Source organism: Leucoraja erinacea, unplaced genomic scaffold (assembly GCF_028641065.1).
Source record: "Leucoraja erinacea ecotype New England unplaced genomic scaffold, Leri_hhj_1 Leri_107S, whole genome shotgun sequence".
NCBI lineage: Eukaryota > Metazoa > Chordata > Chondrichthyes > Rajiformes > Rajidae > Leucoraja > Leucoraja erinaceus.
The window spans coordinates 152,537-174,375 of record NW_026575319.1 but is presented as its reverse complement, the minus strand read 5'-3'; the positions used below and the strand labels follow the sequence as shown (position 1 = coordinate 174,375).

Genomic DNA, 21,839 nt, shown 5'->3' with positions numbered 1-21,839 from the left:
TTATTACGTCAATCTGCTTCATGACCAAAAATGTAGCTTTTTTTATTTTAGGTTTTAATACATAACTTTAGTGCAGTAAACTCTGCATTTAAAAAGTGAAACAGAGAATGGAAAAGCAACTTCACATCCAACCCTGAGGCAAGCGATGATACCACTGGTTAAAGGATCTGTAGATTACAGAGCACCTCAGCCCAGAGAGGTCGGTCGGCTTGCACAAGACAGAAGGCACCTGCTTCCCACTGATGGGCAGGGTGATGGGAGCGGACGGGACAGCCCAGGGTTGAGCCAAGACCAGCACAGCTCACACCCGACCTTGTGGGACCCCCACTGTGGGGGCGAGCTACCTGCAGCGCAGCGCAGAGAGGCCTGGCAGGAATAAATCTTAGAGTCAACCAACTATGAAATCTGAACTTCCTTGCAAGTTATTCCAATTATTTCTGTGAAGTTAGATTTCCAATCGGGGAAAATCATCATTTAATTACCTTCTGCAGGATTCCACTGCGCAGACCACTGAGCTTTTGGGAAGTGTGAAGATCAGTTGACAAATTTCCGACACTTAATGCAAGTTCTGCCACCTCTGATCTGGGAACTGCCCGCTCGTTGTCCTGCTCCTTCCAGCATGTGCATCGGCACACAATTCATCTGTACACATTTTTAAAACAACCTATAACACAGGATAGGTTTTTCCCATGCCCCACTCCCTAGAGAAGTAAATTGGGCTTCAGGCCAGTGGACAAGAGAAGCTTCTGACCCCATCAGCACTCGCCCCAAATAATAGAATACATTTCTCAGCAGCATATGTCCTGCAATGCTTCTGCTATTTGAAACCGCCACAGCTTTGTTTCCTTGATGCACTGTCTGTGACCCTGGGACTCAGCCCTGTGTCAGTCAGAGTCAGATAAGATGATGATTTCTTCAGGATCACATTGCGTTGCCACGTTCACCTGAAACACAAACACAACTTGGTCAGAAAAAGCTGCACAGCTCCACAAAACACTGTTCATCCTCCTCACTAGGACACAGCAAGTAGAGCTGCTGCCTCTCAGCTCTGGTGATCCTAGAGAGGTGCAGGTTTCATTAGCCCTGACATAAAACATACAATGTTGGGCGTTTATCCATGGGTTGTACACGCCAGCCTTCAACAACATGACATCTCAGAAATATCTATAAACCACAACGCGTGGGAGAGGGAGGGGCCCAGGAAAGTGATACTCAGCAACTCATCAGAGCTGTGGCCTGACTAACCTCAATTACTAGCCCAAACTGCCCATGAAATCGACACACTCGGCTTTGGGAAGCAACTGTGGGTTCTGTATTCACACAATCTATTCCTATGCTTGTGTGGTGCCAAAGGCAATCGTGATGTTTTTTAAATAACCTACTGCAACAGAATAGACCCTGTCCCTGCAACTTCCCATTGCCTCATCACCACAATCTAGGCTCCTGAAAGTGAATGGTGAAATTATTAATACTTGGTTATTCCTAATATTTCCTAATTTTGGAAAAGTTCCTTTACACTGGGAATATAGTAACGGTGAAGTGAAGCAGAAATTCCACACCGCTGTAGCTGAAGCTTTGACACGGAAAATGTTCAAAGCTTTTATTGAAGACATTCTAGCACGTTTGGGGCAGCACGTTTGGCCGATTTATTGGGGAGTTTTGAAGATGTGATGTAGATAAAGGGATGTGCTCCACATGTCAGCAGGCATTTGATCAGCTTCTGCTTTGATGGCTTTGCAAAGTACGCGCTCTGTGTAGGGGGTGGGGACACAGGGAGTGGGCAGAGGAGTGAACATGGAAAGGGGGGAGGCACGTGGAGAGGGGGGGGGCAAGTGGAGAGGGGGGGGCACGTGGAGATGGGGGGGCAATTGGAGAGGGGCCTCCACTGGCATTAGTTATAAACTGAAGGCACGTTTACCAAGTTATGAAGGACGCCAAGTGCAGAGACGCTGTAGGTGACCAAAGACCAAAGAGGAACAGGTAAAATGAAAGGTTATCTGAATGATGAGTTGGCAGGGCAGAGGTGCAGAGAAATTGGGGCATTGACATACACGATACACAGGACCAGGTGCCAAGGCCGATGCAAATGGGCAAACTAATGTTACCCACTGCTTGGGAAGTTGAACACAGAAATAGGAGGTTGAATCTCATACCGTGTATTGCAGAGATCACCGCAAAGTGCATGTACCCACCCCCTGCCACTGTTCCAACCCCCTCCCCCCCCCATCCAGCCCCTCCCCACTGACCCATACACCTGGCAAATCCACTTCCACCCACTGCCCCACATCCCAATTCACAGCCCCCCTCCCACATCTCCCCCCCCGACCCGGTCCCAGCCTATTGACCAGTCCACACCGTGTCTCCCACCCCCCAGTCCACTGTCCCACATCCCAATTCACAGCCCCCCTCCCACATCACCACCCCCCCCCCCCCCCCCCCCACTCCAGTCCACACCGTGTCTCCCACCCCCCCCAGTCCACTGACCCACAACCCATGCCTGCATCACAGAGCATCTGATGACAAGGCCAGGAGTGCAGGCAGCACACAGAGAGACAGAGACAGAGACAGAGACAGAGACAGAGACAGAGACAGAGACAGAGACAGAGACAGAGACAGAGACAGAGACAGAGACAGAGACAGAGACACAGAGACACAGAGACACAGAGAGACAGGGACAGGGACAGGGACAGGGACAGGGACAGGGACAGGGACAGGGACAGGGACAGGGACAGGGACAGGGACAGGGACAGGGACAGGGACAGGGACAGGGACAGGGACAGGGACAGGGACAGGGACAGGGACAGGGACAGGGACAGAGACAGGGACAGAGACAGGGACAGGGACAGGGACAGAGACAGAGGGACAGAGAGAGGGACAGAGAGAGAGGGACAGAGAGAGGGACAGGGACAGGGAGAGGGACAGGAGACAGGGACAGGGACAGGGACAGGGACAGGGACAGGGACAGGGACAGGGACAGGGACAGAGAGAGGGACAGGGACAGAGACAGAGACAGAGACAGGGACAGGGACAGGGACAGGGACAGGGACAGGGACAGGGACAGGGACAGGGACAGGGACAGGGACAGGGACAGGGACAGGGACAGGGACAGGGACAGGGACAGGGACAGGGACAGGGACAGGGACAGGGACAGGGACAGGGACAGGGACAGGGACAGGGACAGGGACAGGGACAGGGACAGAGAGAGGGACAGGGACAGAGAGAGGGACAGGGACAGAGAGAGGGACAGGGACAGTGACAGGGACAGGGACAGAGAGAGGGACAGGGACAGAGAGAGGGACAGGGACAGAGAGAGGGACAGGGACAGAGAGAGGGACAGGGACAGAGAGAGGGACAGGGACAGAGAGAGGGACAGGGACAGGGACAGGGACAGGGACAGGGACAGGGACAAAGACAGAGAGACAGACACATACACACACTCAGGGTTGGCGAGGTGAAACATGAATGGTTCTCCCCAGCCTGCTGTATATCAGGCCCCAGGCGAGGGCAGTAGAGGCCATGGAAGCAATTACCCTCTTGTGCCTTGCAGGGCTGGTCTGGGAGCTGGTGACGACACTGACCAGCGGGGAATCAGCTTGGGTTGAATCAACAGCGGGGAGTGGGCTCTCGTCTCCAGGGAGACAGGGCGTGCAGTCCGGCTCCTCCTCAGTCTCCATCAGTTCAATCACCTCCACGTTCCTGCTGCCCACGGGAGAGAAACACGTTAGACAAAGCTGAATAATGAACCCACCACCCGTGCAGATGGCCCCGAGCCCAGCCCACAATCGTAGATTTCCTGGACAGTGGGTTCTGGCAAAGCCGGTTCCTTCCCACTCCTGCCTGCCTGAGATGCAGATTCCCCCGTGCACAAGGTACCCCCCCCCCAACAGTCCCGACACCAGCCGGTGTCCATGGGCAATTACCAGGAGCATGGAAAGACTGGACAATGGGATGGCCTTCTGTGGAGAATGGACAAGATACATGGAGCCCAGAATGGAAGGGTCCATTCCCTTACAAAGCCCAGACAGTTGTACAGGGTCTTGGTGATTATTGCGTGCAGTTTTGGTCTCCAATTCTGAGGAAGGACATTATTGCCATAGAGGGAGTGCAGAGACGGTTCACCAGACTGATTCCCGGGATGTCAGGACTGTCTTTTGAGGAAAGACTGGATAGACTTGGTTTATACTCTCTAGAATTTAGAAGATTGAGAGGGGATCTTATAGAAACTTACAAAATTCTTAAGGGGTTGGACAGGCTAGATGCAGGAAGATTGTTCCCGATGTTGGGGAAGTCCAGGACAAGGGGTCACAGCTTAAATATAAGGGGGAAATCCTTTAAAACCGAGATGAGAAGAACTTTTTTCACACAGAGAGTGGTGAATCTCTGGAACTCTTTGCCACAGAGGGTAGTTGACGCCAGTTCATTGGCTATATTTAAGAGGGAGTTAGATGTGGCCCTTGTGGCTAAGGGGATCAGGGGGTATGGAGAGAAGGCAGGTACGGGATACTGAGTTGGATGATCAGCCATGATCATATTGAATGGCGGTGCAGGCTCGAAGGGCCGAATGGCCTACTCCTGCACCTAATTTCTATGTTTCTACAACCAAGGCACTAGGTGTGAAATAGCTACACAACTATGAGAGGGATGAAACGGAACCTGCGCAGGGCGAGGTGACCCCAACAATGGCTGCCCCCAAAGCTGCAAACATTACAACTCAGTAACTACAGAATCCCCCCCCCCCTCCCCAAATCTGTGCTCCATGAACCAAACCAAGAGGACAAAGCTCGATGCTTGCATTCCACACGGGCACAGTCTCGAGCTGCCGTGCATGTTTGCCACATTTAATAACCATTTAACAATTACAGCACGGAAACAGGCCATCTTGACCCTTCTAGTCCGTGCCGAACACTTACTCTCACCTAGTCCCATCTACCTGCCCTCAGACCATAACCCTCCATTCCTTTCCTGTCCATATACCTATCCAATTTATAAATCGAACCTGCCTCCACCACTTCCACCGTAAGCTCATTCCACACCGCTACCACTCAGTAAAGAAGTTCCCCCTCATGTTACCCCTAAACTTCTGTCCCTTAATTCTCAAATCATGTCCTCTTGTTTGAATCTTCCCTACTCTCAATAGAAAAAGCTTATCCATGTCAACTCTGTCTAACCCTCTCATCATTTTAAAGACCTCTATCAAGTCCCCCCCTTAACCTTCTGCGCTCCAAAGAATAAGGACCTAACGCGTTCAACCTTTCTCTGTAACTTAGGTGCTGAAACTTTGGCTGTAGTACTGTGTTGTAGAATCCAGTGCTGTCAAACCCTGTAGATACACAATTAACGGGCTGATATCTGTCACCATGCATCAGGTACCAGCTGCATAGACAGGGAGCAGTCACAGGCAATAAAGGAACAGCCTCTTCACCCATCAAGTCCAGGAGCTCCAATTCCCCAGCCTGTCCCTCGAGCCTCCAGCACTTAGAAACATAGAAAATAGGTGCAGGAGTAGGCCATTCGGCCCTTCGAGCCTGCACCGCCATTCAATATGATCATGGCTGATCATCCAACTCAGTATCCCGTACCTGCCTTCTCTCCATACCCCCTGATCCCGTTAGCCACAAGGGCCACATCTAACATCCAACTCCCTCTTAAATATAGCCAATGAACTGGCCTCAACTACTTTCTATGGCAGAGAATTCCACAGATTCATCACTCTCAATTATTTTTCTCATCTCGTTCCTAAAATATTTCCCCCTTATCCTTAAGCTGTGACCCCTTGTCCTGGACTTCCCCAACATCGGGAACAATCTTCCTGCATCTCGCCTGTCCAACCCCTTAAGAATTTTGTAAGTTTCAATAAGATCCCCCCTCAATCTTCCCCCCCCCACAACACCGATGGAACCAACAAGCTTGTTGCTCAGCGCCAGCCTCCCACAACACACATGGGTGCAGGTTCACTGAATGCTGGCACCCTTGGGTGCCTTTGTCCTGCCCACTTTACCCACAATGCTCATCAGACTGTGACAGCATCCTCACTCTAGTTGTTGCTCGGACTCCTTTTACTGACCGACAGATCAAGCCCCAGCATTATGTGTGTAGGTTGGTCACTTGTACCATGTCAGCCCACACTCTATGACAACCAGGCATTCGAGCCTGTTGCAGGGTTGAGAAAGTGGGCTGCCTCCTTCCTACTGGTGTTTCCCTGTTGCAGGTTTGAGGAAAGCTGAGCCGTAGCGGCACCACGTGGTCAAGACTGGACGGCTGGGAGAGAAGCAGCAGTGAGCGAGGCCCCAAATCCACCGCCCCCCCCCCCCAGCTCGCAGCAGCAGTCTGCTGTTCATTAGTTCCACATGCAGTAGCACAGTTGTTATAACCAGATCAAAGCAGCAGTACAATCATCACATGACCAGATCAATAATCAATAATCAAAGGCAGCAGCAACTTGATGCTCATTATTGATCTGGTCATCACATGGCAGTCTGATTCTCGGTAGACAAAAATGCTCGAGAAACTCAGCGGGTGAGGCAGCATATGGAGCGAAGGAAATAGGCAACTTTTCCACTCGAAACCCTTCTTCAGACTGATGTGAGGGTGTGAGGGTGTGGGGGGGGGGGGGGGGTAATAAGAAGAAAGGAAGAGGTGGAGCCAGTGGGCTGAGGTAGAGCTGTCACCGTCCACCCTACCAGCCGTCACATAGAACAAATAATCCTCCGACATTTCCGCCACCTCCAATGTGATCCCACCACTGGCCACATCTTCCCATCTCCTCCACCGTCTGCTTTCCGCAGAGACCGCTCCCTCCGTAACTCCCTGGTCAATTCGTCCCTTCCCACCCGCACTACCCCCTCTCCTGGCACTTTCCCCTTGCAACCGCAGGAAATGCTACACTTGTCGCTTTACCTCCCCCCTCGACTCCATTCAAGGACCCAAGCAGTCTTTCCAGGTTGGACAGAGGTTCACCTGCATCTCCTCCAATCTCATCTATTGCATCCGCTGTTCTAGATGTCAGCTGATCTACATCCGTGGGACCAAGCGTAGGCTTGGCGATCATTTCGCCGAACACCTCCGATCTCCCGGTGGCTCAGCACTTCAACTCCCCTCCCATTCCAAATCCGACCTTTCTGTCCTGGGCCTCCTCCATGGCCAGAGTGAGTCCCACCGTAAATTGGAGGAGCAGCACCTCATATTTCGCTTGGGCAGTTTACACCCCAGCGGTATGAACATTGACTTCTCTAATTTCAGGTAGTCCCTGCTTTCTCCTCCACTTCTCAGCTCTCCCTCAGCCCACTGTCCCCGCCTCGTCCTTTCTTTTTCCCCTCCCCCCACCCCCACATCCGTCTGAAGAAGCGTTTTGACCCGAAACGTTGCATATTTCCTTCGCTCCATAGATGCTGCCTCACCCGCTGAGTTTCTCCAGCATCTTTGCCTACCTTCGATTTTCCAGCATCTGCAGTTCCTTCTTAAACAAGCAGTCTGGTTCTCATTAGTTTCACGGGAGTAGCACAAGTTAATGATCAATAATCAAACGTAGCAGTCAGATTCTCATTCGTTCCACAGGGGGTAACACAAGTTATACCACCTGATCAATAACCAAGACTCACACTGCAGCAATTCCACACAACCTGACAAATGACCACCCATCCACCGGATTCTTCAATTACCCCAAAATGGCCCAACAAGCCACTTATTTCAGGGCAAATCGAGACACTCATCTCTCCGGCATAAACCAGAGCCCAACAACAAAATTATCTTTGGTTTCCTTTTGAAGTAAGGTTTATTTTCCTGTTAGTACGACTGAAATCATCTCTGGGCACTGGAAACTAAACCATCACAGACAAATCTTTTCACATGGTAGACACAAAATGCTGGAGTAATTCAGCGGGTGAGGCAGCATCTCTGGAGAGAAGGAATGGGTGACGTTTCAGGTCGAGACTGTTCCCTTCTCTCCAGAGATGCTGCCTCACCCGCTGAGTTACTCCAGCATTTTGTGTCTACCTTTGATTTAAACCAGCATCTGCAGTTCTTTCTTTCAAATCTTTTCACATGCATCTCCTCTTGGCTAAAAAGAAAGGAAGCACGCTAACCATTCAATCTCAACCCAAAAGATGGATTGCCACCCCAACTCAGCACCTCATTGTTCCCTCTCCTGCAGCCGAAGAGTGAGAGATGGGTCGCTGGAGACAAGGTGCCTCTATCTGCTGTTAGTCTACCAGGATGTAGGAGGGTGAGGGCCATTGCCAAGCCAATGTTCATCACGGTAGTGTCACAGCAGCTCACACATGAGGGGATGAGCAAAACAAACGGTTCATTTGTGCTCGATCTGTCTGTGACCGAGGAGAATTCTTGCAACAAATCTATAGGAGTAAAGAAAAGCCGAGCAAGCATCTCTTGCCACTTACCTCTGGACCACAGCACTTTCTCGTTTTATTCTCTTTGCAACTGGTGAGTTGTCGAGGACTGAATCCCGATCTTTTCCATTAACTACAGTTAGTCCAGAAACCTGTCTGTCAGTTTGCAACAAATTCTCTTTCTTGACGATGGGTGTTTTGTCCAAGTTTGCATCATCTTTCATTGTCAAAGGTTGTGCCTCAGAACATGCCATAGTACCTGTATCGCACGTACGTGTGGACAAACTGGTGACTGATTTCTGCTCATCAGCTGAGATGTCTTCACAGGCTTCAGACAGAAGTGTTGGTGCCTCTTCTTTCTGCCCACTGGAGTCTGCTCGACTTCTCTTAGCCTGCCTGACCAGTTGACCAACATCTCGCAGGTCCCGGTCCGTGGCTGCTGGACTGTTGCCGACACTCTCAGCACCGTGCCCGTCTACCATGCCCTGCTGCACCGGCTCACCACCATCTCCTGTGCAGCTGGGACTGTCCTCGGCTCCCACCCTCTCCCGTCTCTCTCCTGAGGGGACAACTCTGCCTTCCTCTCCTGCATCAGCCTCAGCCTCTGCAGTCTCAGGCTCCTCACTCTCTTCATCCGATGACTGCAGCGAGTCTTCAGACAGAACCTCCACCTCTTCAACATCACTGCCTTCCCCATTCTCATCTGAAACACAGTGGAGGACTATTAGCTTCTAAGGAACACCGCCAGTCATAGCAAACAAGAGGCAGACGACAATTTGTAGAATCTTCTGTAAACTGATGGGATATTTACAGCTAGGCCAGCACTTATTTCCACAATACACAGATTGAGTTAAGTCTTTAATAAAATTCCAAATGTAATGAGATTTCAACAATGAGGGTGAAGGAAACAAAGAAGTCTCCACACATTTTAAAGAGTTAGATTCAGCTCTTGGAGCTACGGGAATTAAGGGATATGGGGAAGAAGCCGGAACAGGGTACTGATTTTAGATGATCAGCCATGATCATGTTGAATGGTGCTGGCTCGAAGGGCCGAATGGCCTACTCCAGCACCTATTTTCTATGTTATGTTTCTATCTGATTAACCTCCAGCCTCTCGCCATTTCACAGGCTCTCAACTGACTAGAACATAGTACAGTACAGGACCAGGCCCTTCGGCCCACCATACCTGTGCCAGACAATTAATCTCATCTGCCCGGTGGGGGGGGGGGGGGGGGACAAACTGGAGATATAATAGTGGGGGGGGGGGGACAGGGACAAACTGGAGATATAATAGTGGGGGGGACGGGGGACAAACTGGAGATATAATAGTGGGGGGGGGGGGACAAACTGGAGATATAATAGTGGGGGGGGACAAACTGGAGATATATATAGTGGGGGGGGACAAAAAACTGGAGATATAATAGTGGGGGGGGGGGGACAAACTGGAGATATAATAGTGGAGATATAATAGTGGGGGGGGGGACAGGAGATATAATAGTGGGGGGGGGGGAAAACTGGAGATATAATAGTGGGGGGGGGGGAGACAAACTGGAGATATAATAGTGGGGGGGAACAAACTGGAGATATAATAGTGGAGGGATGGGAGAGTGGAGTAATGGATTAAAAGTATTATACATGAATGCACAAAGTATAAAAAATAATAAGGACGAGCTTGAGGCTCAGCTAGAAATTGACAAGTATGATGTTGAGGGAATTACAGAGACATGGCTGTAAGCGGACCAGGACTGGGAACTGAATATTTAGGGGTATGCCTCCTATCAAAAAGACAGGCAGGTGGGCAGAGGGGGTGGGGTAGCTCCGTTGGTGAGGAATTAAATTCAGTCCCTTGCGAGGGTTGATATAGAATCAGGAGATGGATAGAACTGAGGAACTGTATGGATAAAAATACCCTAATAGGACTTATCTACAGGCCCCCAAACAGTAGCCCGGATATAGGGTGCAAGTTGAATCAAGAGTTAAAATTGGCATGTTGCAACGGTAATGCTACAGTTGTTATGGGAGATTTCAACATACTGGGAAAATCAGGTTGGTGCTGGACCCCAGGAAAGGGAGTTTGTGGAGTGCCTCCGTGAAGGATACTTAGATCAGCTTGTAATGGAGCCTACCAGGGAGAAGGTAATTCTGGTAATTCTGGTCATACGATTGTACATATGTAAAAGCTTTTTAAACAGTACTATTAAGCAATTATCATGTATGCAGATGATACAACGACAACGTTGAGTGGGCCTATAGGGAGGAGGTCCAGCTCCTAGCAGCATGGTGTGCTGACAACAACCTGGCCCTTAACACCAAGAAGACCAAGGTGCTCATTGTGGACTACAGAAGGTCTAAGGGTGGCACGCACACCCCCATCCATATTAACAGGACGGAGGTGGAGCGTGTTTCCAGCTTCAGGTTTCTGGGGGTCAACATCTCTGATGACCTCTCTTGGACCCACAATACCTCAACACTGGTCAAGAATGCTCACCAGCGTCTCTTCTTCCTGAGGAGACTGAAGAAAGTACCTCTGTCTCCTCAGATTCTGGTGAACTTCTACCTCTGCGCCATCGAGAGCATCCTTACCAACTGCATCACAGTATGGTATGGCAACTGCTCTGTCTCCGACCGGAAAGCATTGCAGAGGGTGGTGAAAATTGCCCAAGGCATCACCGGTTCCTCGCTCCCCTCCATTGAGTCTGTCCAAAGCAAGCGATGTCTGCGAAGGGCGCTCAGCATCGTCAAGGACTGCTCTCACCCAAACTACCCTCCTCCCATCTGGGAGGTGCTACAGGTCTCATCGTTGCCGGACCAGCAGGCTCAGGAACTGCGGCTGTTACCCTACTTAACTCTGCGCCTTGGTGACTGCCAGTCAACCCCCCCCCCCCCCCCCCCCCGAAAATTGCACTACATATATATATTTTAGTTCCATTATTCTGTGTTCGCGCATCTGGGTGAGATGCTAACTGCAATTTGTTGTCTCTGTACTTGTACACTGCACAATGATAATAATCTGATACCTGCCTCCACCACCACCCCTGGCAGCGTGTTCCAGGCACACCACCTTCCTCTGTATACACTGTACACTTGGCCCACAATTCTCATGAAACTTTTCCCCTCTTATCTTTGACTTTTCCACCATGGGAAAGAGTTTGACTATCTACCACATCTATGCTCTTATAACTTTATACTATTCTATCAACTCTCCCCTTACCCGTCGGTGTTCCAGAGAGAACAATCCAAGTCTGTGCAACCTCTCCCTGAAGCAAATAGCCCCTGATCCAGGCATCATTCTGGCAACCCTCAAATCCTCTCTGAAGTCTCCATATCATTCCTGCAATGGGGCGACCAGAACTAGCGTTAGGCTTATTACTCTAGATCAGTCTGAAGAAAGGTCTTCACCCAAACCTCACCCATTCCTTCTCTCCACAGATGCTGCCTGTCCCGCTGACTTACTCCAGCATCTTCCGTTTATTCCTGTCCCGGGCAGGGAGTGGGGGGGGGCGGGGGGAAGAGTTATTCTGGATCCAGATGTGGTATCCAATGTTTCTCAGTGTAAGAGATGTTTAATCTCAGCCTCCCACCAATTCACATAAAGACGATACATTCAACAATTGATGCAGAGCAAGGCCCCAGCCTTCCCCACGCAGAGGCAATGGGAGGGGAGATGGGGACGGCAGATGTGGACCAGCTGGGGGAGAGGCGGGGGGGGAAAGAGGAACTGTACCAGGGGGAGCATGAGCGGAAACGGAGGGGGCGGGGGGAAACTGGACGCGGGGGGGGGGGAAACTGGGCGGGGGGGGGGGGGGGGGGGGGGGGGGGAAAACCGGACAGGTGGGGGGGAAGCGAAGCAAACAGGCCGGAGGAGGGGGGGGGGGGCAGGGGAAACTCAGCATTGTACCTTCTTGCGGCTCCTCCTCTGCGTCTGCGTCTGCCTCTGCAGCCGTCTCGATCTTAGACAGCTCCTCTTCAATGTCAGGCTCAGAAGACAAGTCTTCCTCTTCCTCCTCTTCCTCCTCCTCCTCCTCCTCATCTTCGTCCTCGTCAGAGGTAGCACCCTCCACCGCTTGCTCCTTTACCTCCTCCTCCTCCTCGGTCTGAGCCTGGTCTTGTTTCTCCGTCACCCCCGTGCTGCCAGCTTCACATGCACTCGGGGCAGTCGCCTGCTGCAGCTGCTGCTGCTGCAGCAGCTTCTTCTTCTTCCTCCTCTCCTCCTCCTCCATTTCCCCAACGTCCTGGATCTCTGCAAACTTCTTCACTACGTCGTCCAAACGCCCAAGTGCCACGCTGCGGTTCTGCCGGAGCCGCTTTTCCAAAGTGCCGTCCATGGCAGCCGGGTCCTTGGCTGGAGAGAAACATGCAGTCATCAGTGGACACGGTTGGAGAGGTGGGAACTCACTGTCTTTCCCCACTGCTAGGGAGCTGCTGCCTCACTCAGCTCCAGTGGCCATGGACAAGGTTGGAGAGACAATAGACAACAGGTGCAGGAGGAGATCATTTGGCCCTTCGAGCCAGCACCGCCATTCAATGTGATCATGGGTGATCATCCCCAATCAGTAGCCCGTTCCTGCCTTCTCCCCATATCCCTTGACTCCGCTATTTTTAAGAGCCCTATCTAGCTCTCTCTTGAAAGCATCCAGAGAACCGGCCACCACTGAGGCAGAGAATTCCACAGAGGCGGGAACTGACTGTGTTTCCCCACCGCTCAGCTCCAGAGGTCATTCTGACCTGCCTGTGTTTGTGTCCAGCCCCATCCTAACAGAATGATGCAGAGATTAGAGAATATTAGCTCGAGGGGAGGTTGCACAAACACAGTGTTTTGTCTGGAACTACAGAGGCTGCTGTGGACCCGAGAGAAACGTGTAAAATGATGACAGGCATAGATAGGGTGGAAATACCAAAAACTAGAGGCAATAGCTGTAAGGTGAGAGGGGCATTTAAAGTTTAAAGGAGATGTGCGGGGCAAGTTTTGTTTTTAAAACACGGGCGGTTTTGTATTCCTGTAACGTGCTGCCAGGGGTGGTGTAGGCAGATACCATAGTGGCGATGAAGAGGCTTTTGGAGAGGCATTTGGATATGGATCATGTACAGACAGATAAGGGTTGACCTCGGCACCAGTTTCAGCATAGACATGGTGGGCCGAAGGGCCTGTCCAGGTGCTGGTCTATGTTCTAGTGTTTGGATTAATGAAGATTTACTTTCCTAAATGCTGGACTAGGTCAGGGGTGCCCATTTCTGTGCCAAATGTCTAATATTCTGGACAGAACAATTCAACAACATGACATGCGAGGAATAACAAAATCACATTGCCATTCATTTCAAGATCTGTTTGATCCTGACTACAGGTGCTGCCTGTACTGACCCCACCCACAAACCAACCCATCGACCTAACTACCCACAGCATAAAGAACCATGCACAGTTCAACACAGTGTCTGCATCCAGACCAGCCCCAGGACCCGCAACCCAGCACTAACCCACACACCAACATGCACCCACACATGCACCAGCACCCACCCACACCAGCATGCACCCACACATGCACCAGCACGCACCCACACACACAGCACCCACCCACCCACCAACATGCACCCACACATGCACCAGCACCCACCCACACCCGCATGCACCCACACATGCACCAGCACGCACCCACACCAGCATGCACCCACACATGCACCAGCACGCACCCACACACCAGCACCCACCCACCCACCAACATGCACCCACCCACACACCAGCACCCACCCACCCACCAACATGCACCCACCCACACACCAGCACCCACCCACCCACCAACATGCACCCACCCACACACCAGCACCCACCCACACCCACACCAGCACATCCACCCACACACCACACCCACCCACACACACACACCCATCCACCCACACACCAGCACCCATCCACCCACACACCAGCACCACCCACACCACCACACCACACACACAGCAGCACCTGCCCACCCACACACCAGCACCTGCCCACCCACACACCAGCACCCATCCACCCTCACACCACACCCACCCTCACACCAGCACACCATCCATCCACAACACCAGCACCCACCCACCCCACACCACCCACCACATCACAACCCTCACACCAGCACCCACCCTCACACACACAACCACACACCACACCACACCACCACCCACACACACATCCACACCCCCCACCCACCCACACACCACACACACCACACACACCACACACACACACACACACACCACCAACACACACCAGCACCCACCCACACACCACACCCACCCCACACACCAGCACACCACACACACACACACATCACACACACCACACACCACACCCACACACACCACACACCCACCACACACCAGCACCACACCCACACACCAGCACCCACCCACACACCAGCACCACACCCACACACCCACACATCCACCCACACACACACCACACACCCACCCCACACACACACACCCACCCACCCCACACACCAGCACACCACACACACACACCACATCCATCCACCCACACACACAGCACCCACACACCCACCAGCACCCATCACACCCACACACACACACACCCACCACCCACACACCACACACCCACCCACACACCAGCACCATCCACCCACACACCAGCACCCATCCACCCACACACCAGCACCCATCACACACACCACCACACACCACCCACCCACCAGCACCCATCCACCCACACACCACACACCACCACACACCACCCACCACCACCCACCCACCCCACACACCAGCACCACACCCCCACACCACACACACACCACCCACACACACACACACACCCACCACACACCACACACCCCACCCACCACCCACCAGCACCCACCACCACACACACAGCACCACACACACCCACACACCAGCACCCAACCCACCACACACACCAGCACACCACACACACCACCACACACACACACCCACAGCACCACACACCCACACACCACACCCACCACCCACACACACAACCACCCACCCCCACACACACACACACCCACACACACACCACCAGCACCCCACACACACACCACCCACCCACCCACCCACACCACACCACCACCCACACACCACACCCACCCCCCCACCACACACCCCACCCACCACAGCACCCACCCACCCACACACCAGCACCCACCACCCACCCACCCACCAGCACCCACACACCACACACACCAGCACCCACACCACACACCAGCATCCATCCACCCACACACCAGCACCCATCCACCCACACACCAGCACCCATCCACCCACACACCCAGCACCCATCCACCCACACACCAGCACCCACCCACCCACCACACCAGCACCCACCCACCCACACACCAGCACCCATCCACCCACACACCAGCACCCATCCACACACCAGCACCCATCCACACACCAGCATTGACCCACCCACACACACACACACACCACCCACACACCAGCACCCACCAACACACACCAGCACCCATCCACCCCACACACCAGCATTGACCCACCCACACACAGCACCCACACACCCACCACACACACCACACACACATGCACCAGCACCCACCCACACACCAGCACCCATCCACCCACACACCAGCACCCATCCACCCACCCACCAGCACCCATCCACCCACCCACCAGCCACCCCCCCCCCACCCATCCACCCACACCAGCACCCATCCACCCACACCAGCACCCATCCACCCACCCGCACACCAGCACCCACCCACCCGCACAGAGGGTGAGGCTACCCCAGGCGGTCCGTTAGTCCAGCATCCCCGCGCGCGGTGCCCACCTGGCTTGTAGTCGTCAGTGAGATGGCTGCCGAAGTTGTAGACGAGGTCGAGGTGCCGGCGTTCCTGCAGGCGGTTTCCTACCTCACGAAACACGTCCTGTGCCATGCTGTGGATCTGCCGGTGGCTCAGGCCAAGGCTATGGCGGGTGCTGACTTTCTGCATGATGTTTCTGATGTCCAGGTAGTCAGGAAAGTGGTCTGGCTTGTTGATGAACCTCTCCACCTTGCGGTTGATCTCAGGATAACGGGTGCCTGTGAAGGTGATGCGCTGTTCAATCACCCGGCCAGTCAGGTTCCGGCACTTCTTCAGCTCACACAGTTTCTCAAAGATCTTCATCATCTTCTTCTTCAGCCGGTGCTCCTGAATGTAAGAGGAATCCTCGTCTTCCAGTTCGTCCAAGTTCATCTCCCTCTCCTGCAGACGCTTGATTTCATCCGCGTAAACCTTCAGGAGGTTTTCCAGGTACCGGATCTGTCGTCTTGAACCAGAGCGCTTGTGCTCGGCGGGGTTGGGGACGGATGTGGAGGGGGCATCCTCTGTCGGGGCAGACATCCCCTCAGGAGAGGCCTCCTGCACCGTGCCATCCATAACAGATGGGCCCTCAACCTCCAGCTTGTTGTTCTCTCTGCCGGCCAAAGCCAGCTTGTTTTTCTGCGAGTTGGCTTTGAGTGCGGTGCATAGCTCATTGATGTAAACAAACACTTTACTCTTCTTGCCTTGAACCCTGGTGAGGCAGCGTCCCAGTACGTTGCGAAACTCCGTGGAGGCCAAGTAGTCAGGGAAAGCCTTGTCGTATTTCTTCTGCAGGAAGCTCATCACTTCTGGGTTTTCTTCTGTTAACGAACCACAGTATTCTACAAACTAATATGGATCGAATGTGGGGGCAGGAAGGGAGGAACAGAGAAAGGGAAAGCATTGGTTAATGTTTACAAGCCTGCCCTCAGGCCACAGTGAGGAAGATAAAGCAACAGTTGTTGACAAGCCCAGTCAAACCAAGATGACCAAGATAGACCAAGCGGAGGTTGGGCGATCGTTTCGCCGAACACCTCCGCTCGGTCCGCAATAACCAAGCTGACCTCCCGGTGGCTCAGCACTTCAACTCCCCCTCCCACTCCGTCTCCGACCTCTCTGTCCTGGGTCTCCTCCATGGCCACAGCGAGCAGCACCGGAAATTGGAGGAACAGCACCTCATATTCCGTTTGGGGAGTCTGCACCCCGGGGGCATGAACATCGAATTCTCCCAATTTTGTTAGTCCTTGCTGTCTCCTCCCCTTCCTTAGCCCCCCTGCTGTCTCCTCCCATCCCCCAGCCTTCTGGCTACTCCTCCTTTTCCCTTTCTTGTCCCCACCCACCCCCGCCCCCGATCAGTCTGAAGAAGGGTTTCGGCCCGAAACGTTGCCTATCTCCTTCGCTCCATAGATGCTGCTGCACCCGCTGAGTTTCTCCAGCTTTTTTGTGTAACCAAACCAAGATGATAACCGTTTAGAAAGAGCCTCCACTTTCCCACTGTGTGGGTGCAGAGCCCTGAGCAGCACAGGCTGTTCCCCCTGTACTCTTCTCCACAAGAAGTTTGTAAACCTGCGAGTATCTATCACACATTCAGTAACTACGCTTCTGAACACACGTGCTTCTAATATTTCAACAGCTCAACTTTGCCTCACTTCTCACCTCACATTTACATTTTCAACTAATTATTCATTAGTATTCAGGGAGTTTCTTCCGAGCTGTTATCAGGCAACTGAATCATACTATCACCAACTTGTCCCCCAATCTACCTCATTGGAGATCCATGGAAGATCCACAATTGGACTTTAACATGCACTAAACGGTATATTCTCTTATCCTGTATCTGTACACTGCGGACGGCTTAATCATGTAGTCTTCTCACTGGCTGAATAGCACACCACATAAAAGCTTTTCACTATTCCTCCATACATATCCTCCGAGGATAAACAAAACTAAACCCCTCCACCCTGGGCATTTGCATGGCAACTGTGCAAACTGGCACCAAGCACAGATGTTCTAAATGATGGAAGTAACTCTTTAATCAATTTAAAACCTGCAGGTTCACCCTGAGTTCACTTAGCCGGTGACTACAACCCATTCCTTGCGCTGCAACTGACAGTACATAGAAAGTTGCCGAACTGCTTAATAAAGCCTGTGTATCAGACGGTATCAACTGCCACCAGCCGACGTTTCACTGGAGTAACCGTGTGGTGTCAGCAATGGCTGCCATGTCAACTGTCTGTCTGTCCCTTCCTTCATTGTGTTTTTATAGTATGTGTTCAATGTATGTTTTTTACCTTGTTTTATGTGGGGGAAACTTTTTCTAATCTCTTACCTCGTCAGAGATGCGATTCGTATCTCCGTCCGCACTGCAGCCTAACCTGGAGGCCGACTGGCGGGGAACCTACGGGACTTTAACATCGCGGAGCCCGCGATCCCTTCGCGAGGGATTGACCTCCAACCGTGGGTGCATGCGGACTTAACATCACGGAGCTCGCAGTCTCGGGTCAGAGACCGAAGTCGGGAATTCCAAGCCACGGGAGCTTAGACCGCCCGGACGCAGAGGGCTTTGGCCTCCTGCTGTGGGAGTTCAGACCGCCGTCCTCATGAGCTTCAATCGCCCCAACGGATGGTTCATCTGCCCAACCGCGAGAGAATAAAGAGGAAGAAGATTGGACCATTTTGCCTTCCATCACAGTGAGGTGGATGTTTATTGTAACTTATGTAGTTGTGTGTCTTTTTTTTTCGTGTGGCTGTATGGTAATTAGCATATCACTGTACCTTAGTTGGTACACGTGACAATAAATACCTTTGACCCTCGGCCCCCCATTACAACGTAGATTACCAACCTTTGTCAAAAAAAACAGCAACAACTCCAATTCAAGGACACAAAATGGTTGCGCAAGAACAATATCACGTCACAAAAAGGAAACACAAGTGCTTCTTTTCTCACTCTGATGCGTTTCCAAACTGATTTTATTTCCCATATTTCTAATGCAACGGCATTAAAATTTCATGCTTCATTATAGTTAAATTCCTGTAACACTTATATGATGTACAGAAGCCTTAATAAATACCATTGTAGGAAGGAACTGCAGATGCTGTTTTAATTTAGTTTCAGTTTAGAGATACAGCTCGCAACCAGGTCCTTCAGCCCACCGAATCCGCACTGACCAGCGATCCCCGCACACTAGCACTGTCCCACACACACATTAGGGACAATTTACAATTTTACCAAGCCAATCAACTTACAAACCAGTACGTCTTTAGAATGTGGGAGGAAACCGGAACTCCTGGAGAAAACCCAGGCGGTCACGGAGAGAAGGCAGAAACTCCATAGAGACAGCACCCGTAGTCAGGATCTAACCCAGGCCCCTGGCGCTGTGAGGCAGCAGCTCTACCTGCTGCGCCACCATGCCGCTCAGATAGAAACCAAAGATAGACACAAAATGCTGGAGTAACTCACGGTACACGCATCTCTGGATAGAATGAATAGGTGACATTTCGGGTCGAGATCCTTCATTCTGAAGAATGGTCATGACCTGAAACGTCACCCATTCCTCCTATCCATAGATGCTACCTGTCCCGCTATAAATACCACCCAGGTACATAAGGAGACATCAGGCAGAAGACCCAAAACCTTGTGCAGGGGTGGCCTTGAAAGACTGGATGGGGAAGTTAGAACCAGGGAAAAAGCAGGGCCCCCTGTGGCAGAGTAAGTACATTTAGAGATCAAGGAGTAGCAAGCAGAGCAGGGGGAGCAGTGGATGGAAATAGACACACAGTGCTGGAGTAACTCAGCGGGTCAGGCAGCATCTCTGGACAACATGGATAGGTGACGTTTCACACAGTGCTGGAGTAACTCAGCAGGTCAGGCAGCATCTCTGGAGAACATGGATAGGTGACGTTTCACAGAATGCTGGAGTAACTCAGCGGGTCAGGCAGCATCTGTGGAGAACATGGATAGGTGACAATTCACAGAGTGCTGGAGTAACTCAGCGGGTCAGGCAGCATCTCTGGAGAACATGGATAGGTGACGTTTCACAGAGTGCTGGAGTAACTCAGCAGGTCTGACAGCATCTCAGGCCAACATGGAAAGGTGACTTTTCGGTTCTGGACCCTGTTCCAGAAACCCTCCCCCCCTCACTCGTGAAAGACATCCTCGCTATTGAGGGAGTGCAGCATAGGTTCACCAAGTTAAATCCCGGGATGGCAGGACTGTCATATGTTGAGAGAATGGAGCGGCTGGGCTTGTACACTCTGGAGTTTAGAAGGATGAGAGGGTATCATATTGAAACATATAGAATTATTTAGGGTTTGGACACGCTAGAGGCAGGAAACATGTTCCCAGTGTTGGGGGAGAGCAGTACCAGGGTCCACAGTTTAAGAATAAGGGGTAAGCCATTTAGAACGGAGACGAGGAAACACTTTTTCTCACAGAGAGTTGTGAGTCTGTGGAATTCTCTGCCTCAGAGGGCGGTGGAAGCCGGTTCTCTGGATGCTTTCAAGAGAGAGCTAGATGGGGCTCTTAAAGATAGCGGAGTCAGGGGATATGGGGAGAAGGCAGGAACGGGGTACTGAATGGGGATGATCAGCCATGATCACATTGAATGGCGGTGCTGGTTCGAAGGGCTGAATGGCCTCCTCCTGCACCTATTAACATAGAAAATAGGTGCAGGAGTAGAGGCCATTCGGCCCTTCGAGCCTGCACCATTCAATATGATCATGGCTGATCATCCAACTCAGTATCCCGTACCTGCCTTCTCTCCATACCCCCTGATCCCTTTAGCTACAAGGGCCACACCTAGCTCCCTCTTAAATATAGCCAATGAACTGTGGCCTCAACTACCTTCTGTGGGAGAGAATTCCCACACTCTGTGTGAAAAAAAGTTTTTCTCATCTCGGTCCTAAAAGATTTCCCCCTTAACCTTAAGCTGTGACCCCTTGTCCTGGACTTCCCCAACATCGGGAACAATCTTCCTGCATCTAGCCTGTCCAACCCCTTAAGAATTTTGTAAGTTTCTATAAGATCCCCTCTCAATCTCCTAAAGTCTAGAGAGTATAAACCAAGTCTATCCAGTCTTTCTTCATAAGACAGTCCTGACATCCCAGGAATCAGTCTGGTGAACCGTCTCTGCACTCCCTCTATGGCAATAATGTCCTTCCTCAGATTTGGAGACCAAAACTGTACGCAATACTCCAGGTGTGGTCTCACCAAGACCCTGTACAACTGCAGTGCAACCTCACTGCTCCTGTTGTCGATGTTTCACCGTCTCGCTCCCGCGCTCCGTTACCTCACAGAAGAGTTTCTGGTTCTCGAAGAAGACGAGGCCGCGGTCGATCTCCGGCGCCTCCTCGCCGAGGCCGAGGCCGGGTCCGGGTCCGGGATAGGCGGCGGCGGCGGTGGCGGCGATGGGCGCAGTCGCGGGCCGCAGTTGGACGCGGCGCGGTCCCGGTCCCGGTCCCGGCCCGGTCAGGGGGCGGTTGTAGTTGGAGGCCGAGGCCGGGTCCGGGTCCGTGTCCGGCGGCCGCTGCTCCTCCTCCTCCTCCTCCTCCTCATCCGACAGCAGGTTGACGACGTCGCCCGGCCCGAGCCACCGCTCGTGGAAGCGCGCAGCCGCCATTGCTGCCCCGGCCGCTGCACCTCGCAGCAAGGCGGCTCCCCATTGGCCGGCGGCGGGCGGCGACGCGCTCG

At 52.4% G+C, this 21,839-nt stretch overlaps 1 protein-coding gene across 3 annotated transcripts; it reads right to left on the bottom strand.

Moving 5' to 3' along the window:
• Nucleotides 1–21,839, bottom strand: daxx (death-domain associated protein). 3 transcript variants are annotated; one of them, XM_055665121.1, is made up of 7 exons: nucleotides 21,439–21,839; nucleotides 16,138–16,999; nucleotides 12,244–12,687; nucleotides 11,557–11,676; nucleotides 8,397–9,048; nucleotides 3,531–3,699; nucleotides 1–944 (listed from the first exon to the last, which is right to left on the bottom strand). In XM_055665121.1, exons 1-7 carry the CDS (start codon nucleotides 21,766–21,768, stop codon nucleotides 885–887), a joined length of 2,637 nt encoding a protein of 878 aa, XP_055521096.1. In that variant the 5' UTR covers nucleotides 21,769–21,839; the 3' UTR covers nucleotides 1–884. The 3 variants fall into 3 exon arrangements, with proteins under 3 accessions (XP_055521096.1, XP_055521097.1, XP_055521098.1); XM_055665122.1 differs by having other exon boundaries at nucleotides 3,531–3,696; XM_055665123.1 differs by lacking the exon at nucleotides 11,557–11,676.